Source organism: Cucurbita maxima, unplaced genomic scaffold (assembly GCF_002738345.1).
Source record: "Cucurbita maxima cultivar Rimu unplaced genomic scaffold, Cmax_1.0 Cma_Scf00011, whole genome shotgun sequence".
Classification (NCBI taxonomy): domain Eukaryota; kingdom Viridiplantae; phylum Streptophyta; class Magnoliopsida; order Cucurbitales; family Cucurbitaceae; genus Cucurbita; species Cucurbita maxima.
In genome coordinates, this window is record NW_019272027.1 from 2,974,536 (window position 1) to 2,994,964 (window position 20,429).

The following is a 20,429-nucleotide window of genomic DNA, read 5'->3' on the forward strand; positions in this document are numbered from 1 at the left end:
TTTTTTTTTTTCTTTTTTTTTTTTTTTCTTTTTTTTTGACTTTTTTTCGAAACGGAATTCCTTTGTTGTTTATGACGGCGTTGTTGCTTTCACAACCGCGTGACCCCTAAAAGGCAAAAAGGCCTCTTTCTAAATTGTTACCAACACGCTACCCTAAGCTACGTTTTACTTTTATTTATTTATTTTTTATTTTTATTTTTATTTCTTACCCATATAATGAAAAATATTTAAGAATTCTCCATTTTTATCTTTAAATTTTGGAAGGTTTAAACTATTTATTTTTCAAAATTGGCAGGTTAACAAGTGAAAACAGAAAAAATGGATAAGAATTGTATAAAGTTTACGGTAATAGTACTTCATTATCGAGATTCACAATTTGACTAATGACGATAATATTCTTTACTTATATACCAATGTTCTTCTCTTTAATTAGCCAATGTGGGACCCCCAACAATTCTTGACAAGTTGCTCCTCGATCCGGGTCTTCAATGGAGGGGCTTAATTATTCAGCCTCTTTAGAATCCGACCCTAAGTATTGGACTTTTCAACTCATTCTTCTTTTAAGTTTTGCATCTTCTTCCCCTACTCGACCTTGTTGAGTATGAAGTTGAGGAGGTATAGCTTCCCGCATTCATCATGAGTGATGACTCTTATATGAACCGTCTCTATCTTGGTTTCGATTTTTCTTCTCTATGAGCTCATCCTTCAAATGTTATATGCATATCTTGTAAGGAAGTTTTTTCTTCTCCATAGACGATTTCAACTATTGTTGCTAAAATTTCGACCGACTCATACACTGAACACGTGATAACGATTAATTAAGAAGAGTTTTGATTTTAGTTGAAATTTGTTGTACTTCCTGTCTCCAATGGAAGAAGAATGTTGATAACGTAAGAGGATCAAATTGGACTGAACTAAAATCACCAAAAACTAAAGCATGTTACTAAACTTCAAATAGAGTAATGCATTTGACATTAACGTGACAACCATAGGGAAAAAAAAAATTGCGGGAGGAGGCAATAGAAGAATAGTGTTTATTATCATTCAATTAGGGTTTCGCTGATTGGTTATGACAATAAAGAACTGTATTGAATAGAATTAGGATTAGTCGGGCTGATGGCACATTTGCTCCATGCCCAAATGAGGCTAGCTCCAAGGCCGCTTACGAAACTTGGGATAGCCTATTATCTCATGCTTGGTTGTCGACTTTTTAGCCTTATTTTGCCCTTAGTTTTTTTCATTTTCGTTCTCGATCTTATCGTTCATTTTATTCCATAACAATATATATATATATATATATATCTCGGTAAGCAATTGAAATTTCATGATGTATTTTTGGATCCATAATTATAATTTAAACTACAAATATACTCTTTTTGTTTCTTAAGCATTCTTACTTTGCTCATATTTGAACTATACTTTAAAGGTTAATAATTTGTGTCTTATCCATCTAACTATGCTCGAACTGATCGTTGCACTGTTCGTCTACTCCTCCTTAAATCTTTAAGGGTTGATCTTTATTATTAAACAATAAAAAATAAAAAATAAAACATAAAAAAGATTGAAAGTCAAAAGAATAATTATTTTAAAAATTTTAAGCCGAAAATATAATTCTTAACAAAAATTAATAAATAAATAAATAAATAAATAACTCAAGTGAGATTTTACCTTTTTCTTTTAATAAAGTAACAATTTAACTTTGAAGCCAATCAACTAAATAAAGTTAAGTCGGTTTAAAAATGTTTAATGTGAATTCAAATATTTAAGTTTATATAGAAAAATAATAATATCTTTTGTGTTAAAAAAAAAAATAAAAATAATAATTTTATTTTATTTAAGTGTAATTTATTTAATGAAAATGGAGAATGAGAATAATTTTCCTTTTTTTTCATGTTTTTTTAATTAAAAAAAATAAAAAATTAAGAATCTAAAATTGAACAAAATATGAGAACATTTAGTCTCATCCATTGTTTTTAACATAGAATATATTTGTTTCTTAACCTACTCATATTAAGCAAAGGTGTCTACCATATGAAAAAATAACCTTCAAAATCGAACCAAATTCGCTATTTATCGATTCCCGTCCTACATTTTTTTGCTAATTTTATTTTTACCATGAACGACGTATATACAAGATGTCAAGACTCCAAAGTTATAGGTTTCTTTACGGTTCATTGGATGTTGGCTATCGAGATTTGATTATCGTATATTAAATGTTGACGATCATACTTAGCTTATTAGGTAAGATATGAATTATCGTCTCAAAGTTCAATGGTTTGATCTCGACCCTTGGCTATCGAGATTTGATTATCATATATTAGATGTTGACTATCGTACTCAGTTCATTAGGTGAGGTACGAATTACTGTCTCAAAGATCGATGGTTCGTTCTTGACCCTACAATAGTTGAATTAAGAAGAAAAAAGAAAATAATATGTAATCATGTTTAGACCCTAAATATTTTCAGCTAGAACAATTCGGTTGAGTTTAAAAAACTTCTCAACCAGACCTAACCCAACCTACAGACACCCCTAGTTTTATTAGCTCAACATAGCATGTTTCTTAATGTAGTTAACGAATGCGTCTTTTTAGATTGCTTAATATTGTCTAATAAACCATATTAATATTTTTTTCTCCATTTACGTCATTACCTACTTAGAAATTAAATATTAAACTGATCCCGACAACAACATTTCTTCTCGGGATTCGTGGAAAAGGAATGTGAACCTAAATATTTGGCAAGCGTCCAAAAGGAAAGAAATTATAAGTAAATGGTATTAGTAATAATAATCATAAATGGTTTAGGATTATAAGTTACTTAATGAACACTCAAATATTGATTTGTTCATATCATTCACAAACCCTTTTTAGATTACTATGTTAAAACACATTTCTTAATCTCAAAGTTTTTTCTCTTTTAAATAAATAGTTAATTATTTATTATTTGAATTCATCAACATTTATAGAAATTATTTATTAATTACAAAAATATTCTATTAATTTAACACTCATACTTTTTTAGTTCTATTTGTATATATGTGTGTACGTATGCGTGTATGTATGTATGTATATGTAGTACGTACGTACATATGCATATATGTGTATGTATGTGTGTGTATCCATGTGTGTGTATGTATGTGTGGTACGTACGTATGTATGTATGTGTGTATGTATGTGTGTATGTATGTGTGGTACATACATATGCATGTATGCATGTGTGTGTATGTGTAGTACATACGTAGGTACGTATGTACATATGCATGTATGTATGTGTGTGTGTATTTATATGTGGTACATACATTCGTACATATGTATGTATGCATGTATGTGTGTGTATCCACGTGTGGTACATACATATGTATGTACGCACGTATGCATGTATGTATGTGTGGCACGTACGTATGTATGTATGTGTATATGTGTGTGTATGTGTATGTGTATGTGTAGTACGTACGTACGCATGTACGTATGGATGTGACGTGAATTGGGTTGAGACATTTTTTAAATTTAAATAATTCTGAGTCTAAAATGTTAATTAATAAAATATCTATTTATTTATTTACAAATGTGTAATTAATTTTAACATATATTTAAAAAAATTATGTTCTAAATAATTAAAAAAAATTATTTATTTACAAATGTAATTAATTTTAACATCTATTTGAAAAAATTATTTTCTAAATAATTAAAAAAAATTATAAGAGGGTCAGAGAATAAATAATATAAAATAACTATATGTATACATAATCCAAATATATATTTTAAAATTAATAATAAATTAAAATTAGTTTGATTCAACCAACTTAGTTTTAAGGAAGCCAAGAACTAACAAATGGATAAACTCTTTATTTATTTGAGCTTAACTAAAACCATATAGATTAGTTTGAGTTGATCGAGTTTTTCGAGTCATCGAGTTTTTTGAACATCGGTACGTATAAGATTTGGTCTAGTTTTATATTTTATAGGTTGCAAATTACTAGTTTTGTCCTTATACTTTAAAAAAAATAAATATTTCGAGCATTTAAAAACTTTTAAATGTTATTTTAATCCACAAATTTTCAAAATGTTTATTTTATTCTTGAATTAAAAAAATCTCGAGTCTTATCATCTAAAATCCCGAGCCTTAGCCGAGTCATGTGCTTCTAGTATATATTTATATCAACATGTTAAAATAAATATTTCAAATGATGTTATCCGTCTTGGCAAACGTTTCGAGAAAGAATAATAACGATAAAGTAACTACAAATAGTTTAAGAGATTTAGAATTCAACAAAAGTTTGTGACATTTTTTTTAAACTAACACAATTATTTAGACATTAAAATTTTCAACTCAAATACAACCCAACTACAATTTTTTTTGGTTGAATGGGATTGTTCGGGTTTTTATTTAAAATTTTATTTTTTTAGGTTAATTTACAAAATTAGTATTTTAAATAAATTATAAATTAATTTAACCAAATTTTAAATAAAAAATCATTAAAAATAAATAAATGTGTGTGATGAACAGTCCCTGTGATAAATTTTAGTGACTTCAAAAATTATATACAACAGTAAGAAAAAAGCTGCTTCTTCTTGGTTGTGTAATGTAATATGTAAAGTAATGTTAGAGCTCTATCAGTTCTGGGATGAGCTTCAAAAGAAATGAAAGCTCCCTCTCCGAGAACTGAGGCTTTATGTCCCCTTCAGCTTTGACCTTTCCTTCATTTCCCTCACTTCCTTCCTCCTTCCCTTCTTCTCCCGTCCCGATCACCTTCGTCGACGTTATAAGATCCGCCAACGCCTCTGTCATTTCTTGCACAAGATCAACTATCACCCCCTCTATTCCCATCAAATGCTGCATGTAAACTGCTTCTGCCACATTGCTGCATTTTCAACAATCAATTCATGATATGAGCACATTAACCCAAAAGGCTTGTTCAAACCAATTAATGAGCTCTAATGGCACATTGATCATCATCCAAAAGGGTTGTTGTTCAATCTATACAAACATTTCAGAAATTTGAACCCATTCATGAGGTCTAATGGCACAGTGATCATCCAAAAGGGTTGATCAAAACCAACAAAACATTTCAGAAATTTCAACCAATTAATGAGTTCTGATGGCACGTTGATCATCAAAAAGGGTTGTTCGAACTATCCAAACATTTCAGAAACTTCAACCAATTCATGAACACTAATGGCACATTGATCATCCAAAAGGGTTGTTCAAAGCATAAACCATATTAGAAACTACCGTATTCAAGAACACCAATGGCACATTAACTCAAAACATTTCAGAAACTTTCAACCAATTCATGAGCATTAATGGCAGAAGCTTACTTCAGTTTTCCGTAGGTTAAGAGGGAGAGTTCTGACTCTCTGATCTTCTTAACAGTCCCTGGATTTCTAAAAATTCCCCTGACTTCTGATACTATCCCCTGCAATCCACCTTCCAAGCAAAGTTTCAAAGCTTCCTCCAAAGAATTTCTCCTCACATCATGATACAGCTCGGTTCCCCCATTTGTCAAGAAGAAAACCTTCATCACATAGCAACAAATGTGTTATCAAGCTAAATATGTGGTTGATTTCAGTTTTGATTTGAACGTTTCAAAATTCTCTTTACAGTTCAACTTCAATCTTCTTAATTTGTTACAAGATGTTGGGAGCAAATTGAAACCAAACCACATATGTTAGAAGGACATTGTGCGTGAATAATTTATTTTGGATTCCATTTTATCCCTAATCTGAAGAAGAAAATGCAAGAAATTACTAGATTTGGGATGAAACCATAGAAATCAGCTCATCCTAAAAGCACTCACAGGATATGTCGCCTGCAACTTTCGGACGAGCAATGCTGCATCTGGCAGGAAGGTAGAGAAGATGATGGGCCTCTCTTTAGCATTCTCAAAGACCACCTGTCATAGAACAACAACAACAAAACCAGAGCTAAGTTTCCATGAAAACAATGGCTTAAGCAATAACAGAGAGACAAGATCTTCTAGAGATTCCCATTCTCACCTGTAAGATTGCCTGAAGAACACTAGTAAGGTAACTATGATCATAAACAATGTGGTCGTCAAATTTCAACTCGATATTAAAGCCTAAAGATGATTCCACTTTCTGAAAAGCTTCTTCCAGAGTGCAAAGCCTATCGTCTGTTTCAACATTCCAATTGACAATCTTCCCATCATGAGTTTTTCTAAGCAAGCAATTTCCCTCCTGGGAATCATTTTGGGGACCGTAATACAGGAATTCCGGGAGGGATAACTCTGTGATTCTTTTCTCAAAAACAGTGCCCTGAAATCCCAGATCAGAATCAAACATACTAATCTAAACAAAAAACTAATGAACACAAGAACACCATAAGAACAAATCTGTGTAGAAAAAGGATAAAGATGAGCTTACGTTATTTATAGAGAGAATAAAATCGTCGTGGAATATGACCGGGAAGTTGTCCTTTGTAACCTACAAAAATCATCACAATTTGTTTTCACTTCCCTGATTCCTTAAGCTAAATCAACCTCTCCTTACTTCTATGTCCATTGAAATTAAGAGAATGAAAAGGTGAAAACGAGAAATAAAAAGCAGGCAGATAATCAGTATCCCTTCGTAATTTGCATACGGAAGGATGAACACGAATCGAATCCATCGATGGAAGAACAAGGATGAGAAAAATCAAGGGAATGGAGACAGAGAAGAGGAATTAAGTTAAATTAAATTGTTCTTTGTCCGTAAAGTAAAATTTTAAAATCGGTTTATGTCACGACAAGTTCCCAAAAAGGAATTATAAAGAAATTCTGAGAAACATATAACAGAGAGAATAGATGAAAAGAAAAGATTCAAATAAAGATCGGAACCGAACCTGAACGTCAAATTCAACAAAATCGATGGGGAATTTAGAGGCGGCATTAAACGATAGGATCGAATTCTCTTTAATGGCTCTCATTCTCCTATCTGAAGATTGCAACATATTCATACCGTTCCCTCTATGCCCTATAACCAAGAACTTCGAGGCTCTAAACGCATTCCCTCCCAATTCCACACCTACAAAACAGAGCCCCCCGAATCAAAATCCATTTAGATCAAGAACAACATTCACCAACACAATAGAAACAAGAAAAAAACAAGAAACTACCTTTGGAGACTCGATTTGGGCAAATTTCCAGTAAGGCATTGTCCGGCACCTGATCGAGGTGAGGAACGTCAGAGACATGGACGGCCTTGAGAGCCATTTTATGCAAGATAGATATATAAAGAGAGAAAGGACGGCCGCGTCGGGAGGAGAAAATGAGTGGTGGGTTTAGAGGCACAAGGCCTTTGCAAAAAGCTTAAACGGATTCTGGCTATGGCGGATGGTTATGGCGAAATAACGTATTTAAGGAGAAAGATGAGAGAAGGAAGGAGAAACCAAACATACAAAAGGGAATCTTCTTAGCGAATATTCCTTTTTTTCTTTTTTAAAATTTATTAATTATATTCTCTTTGGATAATCTTCTCCCTAAAATATTTTAATCCTTTTAAATTCCTAATTAAATTCTATTTTAAATCTTTTTAACTCGTCCAACTAATTTAAAATTAGTTGGATTGGAGACTCGAGTCCCGAGCAACCAAAAATTCACAACTCGAGCCATAGAGTTTCTCAATTCTGATACATTAATAGCTACTCGTAGAACTTAAATAGTCACAAAATATCATTAATATTAGTTATAAATATCAATATTCTTAATATCTTCAAAATATAATAAAATTGAGGTAGGTTGTAACCCTATTTTCGAGTTGGGTCGAGTTGACCTATCTAAAAAATGTCAACTCGTGAATCTACTTGAATTTTTCACTTTTTCAAAAAACACATCTGAATTTACCTATTAATTTAATTTTTAAGAAAATAAAAGTATTTCTTAACTCACCGACGTCAACCAAAATCAAATATCGAACAAATTTCCCATAACTAAAAAAAGTCAACAAAAACTATACTTCATGTTGGTAAAAAAAATTAGTAACATTTAAAAAATAGACATAACTTAACAGTAATTGACGTATTTTAGTAGGTAGTACGGGTAGATGAGGGGTGAGGTGTTGCCACATGGAAAGATAATTATAAATTATCTTGCCACGTCAATATTAACAAAAGTCTACGTGTCCTACATTTTTTATCGTGCGGCGTCGTAATTTTGACACGCTCACGACCAATCTTAAGAGGAATTAAGTCCCATATATGTTTTTCGTCCCAGGCTTGTGGCTTCATCGAATCTTAGGCGAGGTTTGTCTTTGCCAATCGAATATCACTTGTACGGAATCTAAGTTTGTTCGACCACACACACTGTCTATGTGTGCATGTTCAATCGTCTGTGACGCAATCGACTTGCCTCTACACTAGGCCAAGTTATTTGGCTCGACGTTGCCTCTGCTCGAGGTTAAGGTCTCTCAATGCATTATCGTGTCTCATCTTGTCATCTCGATCTCCATCGACATGACCCATATGTCTTAATGTCATCCCGAGGTATTGTCGGCCATCACAGCTCGTTCGGTCATGCCATCGAGAACGGGCCTGCTTGTCGCTTATATCATCGGGACTTCCCGAACATCCATCCATCTGGGTTCTATCGAGGCATTGGCCCTCCCATTTCCATGTCGTGTCATTTACGGATACCGTGCCGGATAGTGGGTGTATGTAGAAAACTCCAACACGCAAGCTGGGGCGTAATACCGGCACACTCGTGCCACCCAGTACTGTCACTAAAAAACTCATTTCAAAGGAAGTCACCCGAGACACTTGTTTCGGCACGCTCACCCACACTATGACACACGTATGTGACCACATGGTAGCTCACTTAGGTCATAGGGTCTAGAGATTTATATATATATAAATAAAAGTTCACAAATAGAAAGTAAGGTTTACAAAAGTATTTATTTATTTATTTTAATTTGGTTAAGAATATTTTAAAATTAAAAAAAATAAGACCGAACCTAAACTTTCCATTTTTTGTGTCAAATGAAAAGTGCTTTTTAAATTGAGATATTCTATTAAAAAAAAATTAAAAGTGATTTTAGAGGAGAAATTTGACTAATTCTTTACTTATTTAGTAAGTAATTAATTTATCTCTATTTTTTAAAAAGCATGTTTTTATGTCATCGACTTTTAAAATAATAAACATGTATTATAATAAACATGTATACGTTCTTAGATGCATGAGGCTGACATATCTGATAGGGTCATTCTGCATTGTAATATTGTAAGGTCCACCGGATTGGCTTTGATTGCCTTGTACCAGCTCACCTATTTAAAACATCAATTAATAACTAAGGTTCAAGTACAAAATACAAGATGCTCATGTTTTAGGGAATCTCTAAAAAGCCTAGGTACTAAGAGTAGGTGTGGTTACAACCAATCAAATAGTAATTCTTACAGAGAAGTGTTTCAAGTCATTCGATTAAGGGCACTAGTTATCTTTTTTTTTTTGTTGGGATTTGTGACGGAGGAAGGAAACTCCGTCTATACCACAGCTTGAGATGAGACCCGATAGACTGGAAGCATAGTTTACAGAGGGGGAGTCATAGTTCCAATAGCAAAGGAATTAGCATGACTACCACAAAGGATACGGAGCATTTAGTCTAATGATACTACTAGTCAACCACACTCGTGAAAAGTTTATGCACTGAATGAACTTGCTTCAAAGACAAATCTCATTCCTTCGCATGCTTCAGGCAAAGTCGGGGTCGGATTCCCTTTCTTTTCCAGTCTCACATATTCCCCCTAAAGTTGAAGTTTCCTATATAGAGCGAGAATGAAAGGCAGCTAAGTAGAACTAACCATAGTTGTTGGCTTGTCAATTTAAGCATAGCTCACCAATGTTTATTGGAGAACTCGAGGCTTTGCTATCCACCTGCAATCGTGAACTCAAAAACACAAATGAATAAGAGATGAAGCTGCTAATTTAGCACACACTAATTTCACAAATGCATTACACAATGGGCTAATTGATTCCACAAATGAGGTAGAAAAATCAGAATTGGAGAAAAAACTCACTCATAGAATTAGAACACACCCAAATCAACATTTACATCTGCCAAATCAAGTCCCCCTTTCTCACCTTCCTTGCGCATATTGCATTTGCACATAAACTTTAATGTGGAAGCTGAATCACAAACCCTGAAAAACCTCAACAAATCCCATTTCAAACCCATAAAATTGGACTCCAAAAGTTGGTTTCTCTCCAATCCTTTTTTTGTTTCATATAACCTCTAAATCTGTTTACAAGTTTATCAATGATCGTGTGTTTCTCGATTGTCAACCATCAAGTTGCCACTGCTGCTGCTCCCTGCAACATGATTTTCACTACCTCTTGCTGCCAAGGCAACAACTTCAGGCGACATGTCCCAGCTTCCGCTTTTCCTTCCCCAACTCGATCGTCTCGGATGTAATCCACCACGTTCAATAGCTTCTTCAACTGCAGTTCTAATATCTGGAGATACTTCGCCAAATTTGCCTTCTTTTACGCTCGACCGCTCACTGATCTGAGGTTGCCCATCAAATGGATCGGCACCAGAATTCATGTCTCCCCATACTGTTTTCCTGCCCATTTCAATGTCCTCTACCCCTTTGCCTACATTTGGACTCATAAAACCACTGGTCCCGAGTCGGGTTGGAGGTAAAACAGGCTCTTTAGGCACAGTTGCTCTGAAGTTGTTCTTGGAGGCAGGAATGCTGGAGCAAAAGATTTCCTTGAAGTTGTCCAACACTCCTTTGTTGTATGGGTTGGCTCTTCTATCATAACGATATCTAAAATTCTCATAGGTAGTCTGCAAATTAAGCCAGCTCAAATGGGTCAAACATAGGAAGAATTTGATCGATCCTTTTTTCTATCGTTAAGGTGGAGAACTGAACCAAGAATTCTCGTTCGTTATCATTTGATGTTTCGTTTAGAGGTTGCAGAGGATGCTTACCTGATTTGTACTGATGAGATATAAATGGAAAGCAGAAAGGCCACCAACGAACCACATTGAGATGAAAGTATAAACAATCAGCACAATGGAAGCAGGAGTCTTGATCATCGCTTTCCAGATGGATGTTTCCTCTGCCGACATAATCCGTCGGATGTATACCCAGCAGAACGAAAACACGTATATGCAAAGAAGAGTTGTTGAGAAAACAAACATGAAGAAGAATCGATAGTTTCTCTGCAATCACATCGACAAGCAGAAAGAGTTCAAAGAGAAAAAAAATAGAAGACCCACAAAACTCCATGTTAGAGAAGAAGACTATAAAAAGCTTTAAAATAGAGAGCTTAACAAGAAACTGACAAGATGAACGGGAATCCAAGGTTTTAATGAAAAGAACTCTTACCAGACCAATACACTGCCCGACCCAAGGACAATGATGATCAAATCTTTCCACACAGTTATTGCAAATTGAACAGTGCGAGCAGCGAGGAGGTCGATAAAGCATGCAAGTGTCACAATACTTGATCTTAACAGTGATTCCATTGACTTCTACTTCCTTGATACGAGGCAATCGTAATGGGGGAGTTTGTCCTGATCCCGTATCAACACTACCCTCATAGGGTTCAGGTTCGGGCGGGTGTGCATTCCGTGGAATTATTCCGGGATCTCTTCCAGAGGTAAGCAGCAGGAGGACTAAAATCTAGAATAAAGCATATAATTAGAATCACAAAACATCAAGAAACAATGCATTGAGAGCAGAGCACAACAACGATAGCATAAATGGTTATGCTTGCTATTCTTTGTTGAACTGTCCAACACTCATCATGTTCATAAATAACTGAATATCAGTAGCTAAAAAAGCATCCATCTACATCATATATGCAATGCAGTTCTAACATTCATCAGATTTCAAATCTAAAGTAGCTTTAAGTTACATTTAAGTGACCAAACTTGTAGGAGAGTTATAGGTCGCTCATATAATCGAGTTTACTACCGACTCCTCACTCAGCAGATGGACGTGCAAACACTAGAACAACAGTCAACAAATAGTCATCCTGTAATAACAATGCCACAGGCAAGATAACCAAGCTTCTCTGGCATTCCATTCAAGCTTGAGAACCACCTTCAACCAATATTGTTTCTTGTCTGCAATGTTAAGATTGAAAGAATAGCTTGGAGAACTTAAAAGCATCAAAACAATTATATGCCATGACTGAGAGTAAAATCATCCATAAGATGGAGACGGACGGTATCACAACTTATTGTAAGTCATTACTTAAGCTAGTAAATGTAACTTGCATACAAACCATTCCGAACCAAAACCCACATGGAAACGATACGATCCAAATTGATTGAAGAAATTTTATGGAGAAATATGGAGTTAGAAGGATAACACTCACAAAGACTGTAAATACAACAGCAACAACCAATATTGATATTCCCCAATCCCCAGAAAAGTCATCCATCAGTTTCCTGGCAACAAATACACAGAAAATGGAAACAGGAGCAACAATAAGAAATATTGTCAGCGCCAATGACCGAACATCTGGTCCGAAAATGAACCTTCCTTGGAGGAAGAAAATCTGCAGAAGAATAAAAAGAAACAGAATATTAAACAACTCAGCAGTATATAAAAACAATTCTTATTATATTTTATAACCCACACTGATCATTAAAATGTCAAAGAAGATGTGAAGGGGTATCCATAGCCATTGAGCGATCACTAAACTATCGTGGATTATACATGCTTCGTGGTGAAAACAATGAATGCAAGTTATGGAATAGGGAAAATAATACATGTAATTAGAAATTCAGACCATGGGGCTTCATAACAGGCATACTTTGCAACTTAGATCAAACCATCCACATCTTCAAGATTGAAAAAAACGGTCATAAAGACGCTATCTAAGCCATCCTACAACTTCACCACATATCCAAAGATCCTATAGAAATGAGTTGCTACTCGGCCAACTTCTTACACACATACAACCACCAACAATATTACATTCGCAAGGACAAAAGCCTACAAGGGGAATTTATGCAACTGAGCAGCCTTTTCAGAGCTGGTATTTGTTTATGAACTGTCTTTCTTTTTGCACTAGATTTTTTATTTGTAATCCTCTTGTATTTGCAGTTAAACTTCAGCTTCTTCTTTGTATTACTATTGATCATATACAAAACGAGTCCATTAGTAACTTGGTGAGGTTCTGTAAAGCTTCTAAATGTAAAAAAAAGGGCGCAAGAAAGGCTCAGTGGTAGACATCCCTCAGAATTTCGCCATAGCAGGTTCTTCACAGTATATACAAGATTCATAAGAAACCAGAACTAAAAGTAATGTTAAATGTGTAAAAAATTGGTGACGCTAGCAAGGAATCGATTAAGCTAAAACAAAGCACAAAACGAATTAAAAACAAGAAATTAACGAGTAATCTAAACAAAAACAGATGAAAATTACGACTCACATTGCTTCCTTTCCAAGCTTGGAAAACTCGTAAATCAGTAGAACCGCCAGAGGATCCAGAAAGCGGATCAGATCGTTGTGGTGGAGGAACCACATACATCTCTGTATTAGTCTAGTTAAAATCTTATGAACTCTCTCCTCGAATCCTCAACTCTCGGAGCTTAAACGGGAGATCCTACAAACAAAGTAAAACCAAATAAGCCAGACTTAACAAAACAAACCTCAAAAATCAGATCAAAGAAACAAGAAAGGAAAAAAAGTACAAAGGAGCTGGAATACTCCAGCCGAAATTTCCGGCGGCCGGAAGCGGAAGCCGGCAGTTACAGAAGCAAATCTGAAAGGAAAACAGAAACTCTTACCCTTATGATTTTCCCGGGAGCTGAGAGAAGGTCAATCGGAGTACAGCGAAAAGGAAATGAAGGGTTTGGACATTGAAAAATCAAGGGTTTCTATTTCTCTCTCTAGAATCTCTCTGCTATAGCCTGCTTTTTGGTGAGCGAGAAGAAGAAGACGAGGAGAGAGAAAGAGAAGAAATTGTACGAGTAATTGCTTTACAGTGCGAAATCGCGACGTGTCGGATTCTTATTGGGTAGGGCAAAGTCGGGACGAACCGGGTTTGTCCGGTCGGACGGATTGAACCGGAAATTTGAGCTGAAAATTCCAGTCATGTGGGTGGCTTGAATTGAACAAGTCAGTTATTTTATTTTTCAAAATATTTATTTTATTTTATTTTTTATTTTTTATTTTCCAAATGCAAGTAATAATAAACTTCCCAGCTGCGCCTTTAGTTGCATTTAATATTTAATTTTCAAAGCACCTTTTTACAAAGGAGAAATAATTATTCACACTTTTATTTATTTATTTATTTATTTATTTATTATTATCCTTTCAACTTTAAAATATTTTATTTTATTTTAGTTCTTTAACTTTTTTATTCTTTGACAGAGATTTGAACATCTGACCTAAATAATGATGTTTTATTAGTTGAACTATACTCACATTGTCATTGCTCATATCTAGACTGAGCGGTGTAGCAAAGAAAACAAAACGTATGGGTTATCCAAAAAAGTTATGTCACTAGTCCACGAGCTGAAAGTTACCTTTTGAGATATCATGGGAGAATTTCATCGAACCATGACACTACTACTTGAAGCAAAATGTGTTTTTAAGAGTGTCATGTCACCGACACAAAGTCCCAGCTGACATATGACTTTGGTTGTTTATCCGATATATAGTCTTGTGTTTTAAGGTAGTCTAAATGAGGAAATGATGACAAAAGAGGGTGATGTCTAAGAAACGTTGAGATATACAGTAGAGAATTTAGGCATCGAGAGTAATTTTCACAATATTTTTAATAGAATCTTCTCTAGTAGAAAACAAAATGTAGCTTCCATTTTGAGGCGAATCAGTCGTTTATTTGATTGTGATGTGTTTTATGGTGTTAAAGAAAAATGAAGTATGTCGGGATTTCGACATAACTCAACAAATGTGCTAATAATGACAATAACGATAATTAATGATAATTATAAAAATAAAACGTCCCATCTATGACTTGATATTAGGTTTTTATTGAATAAAATTTTATTACGTCTCAATAAAGAGTGAAAATTATTTCCACAAACAAACACGAGTCCTACAAGCATGCTTTGTCCTCAATTTCCAAGAGTTCACCTCGATATAGAATTGCTTTAGACAAATCACGTCTTAACCATGAAGTGTTTATTATTGAGTCACCGAAAAAGAATGGTGCACCTTGTTGGTATAGATAGTAACTTTCATTTAAGTCATTCTTAGTTATCATACCCTGAAGATAGATTTTATTCTAATGTAGTCTCGGTTCATTCATGTGAGATCTCACATCGATTGGAGGGAGGAACGAGTGCCAGCAGCAGACGTTGGGCCCCGAAAGGGAGTGTATTGGAAGATTCTACATCAATTGGAGAGGGGAACGAGTGTCAACGAGAATGTTGGGCTCCGAAGGGGGGTGGACTGTGAGATCCCACATCGGTTGGTTCTGGTTCTGGGAACGAAACATTCTTTATAAGGGTGTGGAAACTTCTCCCTACCAGACGCGTTTTAAAAACCTTAAGAGGAAGCCCGAAAGGGAAAACCCAAATAGTACAATATCTACTAGCGGTGGTCATATTAAATAATACAATATTTTATTATAAGTAATATATTTTAAAAATGTGAACTTCTTAGCATCTACATAAAACCATATGTTTGTCAAGTTTCATTTGGGGGAAAAGTCAACGGTCAACCATTCAAAGGAATGTTTATGTTAATACCATTTTAATTAACCCATTATTAGTTTCGTGAATTATTGGACAAAGACATTATTAATTAGTAAGTCATTTTGTATTTTTCTTTATAATTATCAATTGATTTAAGTTTAATTTTAATTTGTGAAAATTAATTAAATTTTATGTCAAGTAAATCGTAATTTTTTTTAAAAAAAAAAACACAAAATTCAACGTTTAAAACCTAAGTAACCCAACTAGAATTCACAATCTAACCCAATTCAACGTCTGTTTTCAAGTTGGGTTGAATTGGGTTGTCGGGTTTTTTTTTAAATTTAATTATTTAAAAAAAATTCTATTTATCCACGGTCACAACACATCACTAACATTAATTACATACGTCAAATATTTCTTAAAAGTAGGGTAGAATTGGGTTAGGTTGGATTGTAACCTTATTTTCGTGTTAACCCGACAAAAAAACATGTTGACTCAATTTTGACTTTTCAAACATTTGACCCAACCCAAATCGGGGGAAAAAAAAAAATCTAACTCAACACAAAATTTATTGTATGGATTAGGTAGTTCAGGTTGGTCGAATGCTCGGTCTAAGTTTTATATTTTATCGAGTAGGATTTGACCAAACAATTAAATGGAATAAAAAACAATAAGTATATGATATTGGTAAATTAAGGACTCAATTACTTAGTTAATAATATTGACAAATTCTAAAATAATATTAACATTATGAAGGTTTTAATTTACCAAAGTCAAGTCTTATTATAAAATTATTATTAAATAACCATAATATTATTATGTCCAAGTATATTTTAATTTTAATTATTATTAGTTGACTTTATTTTAATTGGTTAATTTTAATATTATTATATATTTCAAGTCGTCATTTTGCGGAGTCTCAAATAGAAAATACTTAATAATTTAATATCATATTAATTAATTATAATTTGATAGTGTTTAATGTAATTTGTAACTATTATGTATGACAAAGACTTTAATTTGATATTATACATTTTAATTTCATTTGGAGGTAATAACTTTCCTATTATTACAATCACCTATTTATTTATCTTCAAATTTTACTTCCGTTAAAAATTACTATAACGACCCAGACTCATCGCTAGCGGATATTGTTCTATTTAGACTTTTCCTTTTGGGATTTCCTTCAAAGTTTTTAAAACGCTTTTGCTACGGAGAGGTTTTCACACCCTTATAAAAGGTGTCTTCATTCTCCTCCCTAACCAATTTGGGATCTCACAATCCACCCCCTTTACGGCCCAACGTTCTCGTTGGCACTCGTTCTTTTCTCCAATCGATGTGGGACCCACACCAAATCCACCTACCTTCAAGGTCCCGCGTCCTTACTGGCACACCGCCTCATGTTTACCTCCTTCAGGGAACAACCTCCTTCAGGGAACAACCTCCTCGTTGTACATCGTTTGGTGTCTGGCTCTTATACCATTTGTAATAGCTTAGGTTCACCGCTAGCAAATATTGTCCTCTTTGGACAAATTGGTGGGGGTCTCACATCGATTGGAGAAAGTAATGAGTGCCCATGGGGATGTTGGGCCTTAAAAAGGGTGAATTGTGAGATCTCACATTGGTTGGGGAGGAAAACGAAACATCATTTATAAGGGTGTGGAAACCTCTCCTTAGCAGACCCGTTTAAAAAACTTTGAGGCAAAGCCTAAAGAGGACAATATCTGATAGCGGTGTGTAACGGTCCTACATTTTTTACCGTGCGGCGTCGTGATCTTGACACGCTCACAACCAGCCTTAAAGGGAATTAAGCCCCATAAATGTTTTTTCGCCCTGACTTTGTGGCTTCATCAGACCTTAGGCGAGATTTGTCTTTTGCCAATCGAACATCGCTTGTGCGGAATCCAAGCTTGTTCAACCACACACGCCGCCTACGCGTGCATGTTCAATCGTCTGCGACACATCCGACTTTCGAGGTTAAGGCCTGGGACCTAACTCGGCTCTTCAACAAGCCTATCTTTGCCCTTCATGTCTATTTGATGTCTCTATCTTGTTTATGTCTCAACTTGTCTTCAATGCTCACTTCGTGTGGTGTGCTAGATGATGCACCATTCTCCTCGATCACACATGACACTTGTCTAGGCCCTCGTGTGACCGGATGGGTGTCACTTGAGGGTTGCCTCTTCTCTTGTCGCAATGTGAGGGTCACAACCTACTCTCTTCATAGTTAGGTTGTGACACGGTGGGCCTAAGCCGTTACAATTACTTTTAAGAATATAATCTCTGTCCCCAACCCTATTTAGCAGATAAGAAAAAACATCTTCCCACTCTCCCGTTTAAACCAAGATTCTCCATCCTATTTGGGGCGGGAGCCCCACAGGTTAAATAAACATCTCTAATGGAACGTATTTTATATACTGATACCAAATGTACGTAATCGACATTAGATGACTATCCCGGGATATAGAGAAAGCAAATTTCTTTTTCAAAGTACTCCATATAATACAAGTCAAATCACTCGATTTGCTTTTGGACTCTAATTTTACACCGTACGTTGTTCATTTGTAGAATTTGGTCAAATATTTGGCCTCACAATCACTTCCATTCGATTTTCACTCATAAATTTAGTCGATAAAATGCGAGCATTTGCTTACTTCATGCTTAAAAAATCGAGGGAAATGGACGTTCAGACGTTTTGTTCGATTCCAATACTTTTAGCGTTGCAAATTTGGACGCACCGGATTCTTTCGATGTCAGTGAGTTTTGTTTTTTCAAGCATATTTTGGTCCATGTTCTACTCAATACGTGACCGTCACTTTGTTATAAATTTTTAACTAATATATGTTTAACTTAACTGACATAAAAAGTTCTCGAGATTATGCAAACAAATGGTTAAAAAAATGCATAGAATTAATATTATTCTAGATTTGACAACGATTCTTTAAGAGCCGGACACTTGAGTTGAGCCAGATGTACATCTGAAGAATTCTCTAGATCTCTCTCGAATCTAGCTGGAAGAAAAATAAAAAGCTCGTGATAACTTTCTCTATAATTATTTAATATAAGTTTATTTAACCTTTAGTTTTGTTTAATTCTAAAGTCGATTCCAATGCATCTCGAGCATGAACGAAACGTTCATTCTTCAACATACTAACAAATATATTGATAAAGTATCGATAACAATAAATATTTTTAAACATTACAATATTACTATTGACCATTCGTAAACGTTTTAATTTACTTTTAGAGTAAACATCCTGATAGAATATTGAAACAAAAATTAACTCGACACTAACCTAAAACGACATAACGGTGACTAGAATATTCGTCTAGACTATGTATGAAAAAACGATATAGAAACATTCAGACACGTCAACTTTTCGTTTAACATTTTAAGCGTTTTTTGAATCCGATAATAACTTTGATCTGTAATACAAACGACGTTCAAAAAGAATGTCATTTTCTTTCCTTTCTAATCATATCATTAATATTCACATGCAATATACTCATAAATAATGGAACTAATAAAGAATTTTTGGGCCCATTTGTTATTAAGGAATAAAGTATAATAATTAATTTGATACACGTGTCAAAACCTTTCCCTTATAATCGCGTTTTAAAATTGTGAAGCTGACGACGATATATAATAGGTCGTTAAACTCGGTTATAACTCATACGTAATATAATGGGCTTGAGGTGTTACACAATACGTAACAGGACGCCGAACTTAGTTACAACTCATACATAAACGGGACGAGGTGCAAACCCATGTGCACATTTTTAGAATTGGGTTCAAAAAAATATTTTATGGGTCTTATATGTCTATAAATACTCGAACTAGTTCACGAACTTCTCAAACTAATTTAACGAGAGTTTGGTATAAGAAAACTTGTAATTATGAATACGGGAACTCGGTTAACATTGAAGGCAAAATGTCAGTCAAAGAAAACAATCTAGCTGAAGGGGGAAGTCTAGATTGTTCGCTTTGAGCTGATGTTTGTTCTTGTGTGGCACTCGACCAACTATACTTTGATTTCTTTTTGGTTCTGCACGAAGTCATGTCAATACATACGATAGGCAAAGTAAAGGCCCCCAATTCATAGCACCGGGAGAATGCAAGTTTGATCGAGGATTGGAGAAAAGAGGTGGAAAAAAAGACTCGGGATAGATTTATGAGTCTTTGTGTGAGCTGTATATGGTGAGAGTCTCATGTACGATAACGAAGGGGGTTCACGTCTATACCTATAGCGTGGTGTTTGGGCCTACCCACTCTATTTGTTCCATGATTTATGAGTCTACTCGAGCTACCCACTTCGATCAATTAATTTTTTCTCATATATTTCAGTTTAGTCCCTACACTTCTGAAAATGATCATTTATAAACGTTTCAAAACTACCGTTCGTGTAGAGACTCATTAGAACGTTAGATAGAAAATCATTTTTTTCGATCTTAATTTAGGCAAGTATTTTAGCCACCGTCATATCAATTTTTATTTAATATTTAAATAGATTTCTAGTAAGTGAGGGGTAATATTGTAATTTTCTTTAAAAATAAGGGTGTTTTTCTAAATAAATAATAAAGTTTATAATTTATTTTTTTCCCTTTTCGATTTAATTAAAAAAAATATATTCGTTCCTATTGAACTTGGAAAATTTATTTCTCTAGTTGATTTAAAAAAAGGAGGCGCCCAAATCCAAAGTATATAAGCATCTTCTATTCATGCAACACACATTAATCTTCTTCTTCTTTTTTTTTTTTTTTTTTTTTTTTTTTTTTTTTTTTTTTTTTTTTTTTTTTTTTTTTTTTTTTTTTTTT

General features: G+C 34.3%; 2 protein-coding genes across 3 annotated transcripts; both read right to left on the reverse strand.

The window, feature by feature from the left end:
* Positions 1 to 4,517: 4,517 nt before the first annotated feature.
* Positions 4,518 to 7,329, reverse strand: LOC111486683 (glycerophosphodiester phosphodiesterase GDPD1, chloroplastic-like). The gene is made up of 7 exons (XM_023133900.1): positions 7,114 to 7,329; positions 6,841 to 7,022; positions 6,384 to 6,443; positions 5,997 to 6,275; positions 5,798 to 5,893; positions 5,319 to 5,515; positions 4,518 to 4,861 (listed from the first exon to the last, which is right to left on the reverse strand). Exons 1-7 carry the CDS (start codon positions 7,208 to 7,210, stop codon positions 4,603 to 4,605), a joined length of 1,170 nt encoding a protein of 389 aa, XP_022989668.1. The 5' UTR covers positions 7,211 to 7,329; the 3' UTR covers positions 4,518 to 4,602.
* A 2,589-nt stretch (positions 7,330 to 9,918) lies between these two features.
* Positions 9,919 to 13,901, reverse strand: LOC111486665 (probable protein S-acyltransferase 7). 2 transcript variants are annotated; one of them, XM_023133874.1, is made up of 6 exons: positions 13,740 to 13,901; positions 13,382 to 13,555; positions 12,320 to 12,502; positions 11,323 to 11,619; positions 10,923 to 11,156; positions 9,919 to 10,778 (listed from the first exon to the last, which is right to left on the reverse strand). In XM_023133874.1, the coding sequence occupies exons 2-6, from the start codon at positions 13,478 to 13,480 to the stop codon at positions 10,242 to 10,244; spliced, it is 1,350 nt and encodes a 449-aa protein (XP_022989642.1). In that variant the 5' UTR covers positions 13,481 to 13,555; positions 13,740 to 13,901; the 3' UTR covers positions 9,919 to 10,241. The 2 variants fall into 2 exon arrangements, with proteins under 2 accessions (XP_022989642.1, XP_022989644.1); XM_023133876.1 differs by having other exon boundaries at positions 13,382 to 13,566.
* Between the last annotated feature and the right edge of the window lie 6,528 nt (positions 13,902 to 20,429).

What these genes read in the sequence shown, in the direction of transcription:
- LOC111486683 (XM_023133900.1), bottom strand. Translation starts at nt 7,210, where the DNA reads ATGGCTCTCAAGGCCGTCCATGTCTCTGACGTTCCTCACCTCGATCAG. An exon ending in TTGTTGAATTTGACGTTCAG is followed by an intron (nt 6,444 to 6,840) that starts GTTCGGTTCCGA and finishes TGATTTTTGTAG; the next exon opens with GTTACAAAGGACAACTTCCC. An exon ending in AGTTGCAGGCGACATATCCT is followed by an intron (nt 5,516 to 5,797) that starts GTGAGTGCTTTT and finishes TATGTGATGAAG; the next exon opens with GTTTTCTTCTTGACAAATGG.
- LOC111486665 (XM_023133874.1), bottom strand. Translation starts at nt 13,480, where the DNA reads ATGTATGTGGTTCCTCCACCACAACGATCTGATCCGCTTTCTGGATCC. An exon ending in TCGGGCAGTGTATTGGTCTG is followed by an intron (nt 11,157 to 11,322) that starts GTAAGAGTTCTT and finishes ATGTGATTGCAG; the next exon opens with AGAAACTATCGATTCTTCTT. An exon ending in ATCTCATCAGTACAAATCAG is followed by an intron (nt 10,779 to 10,922) that starts GTAAGCATCCTC and finishes CTTAATTTGCAG; the next exon opens with ACTACCTATGAGAATTTTAG.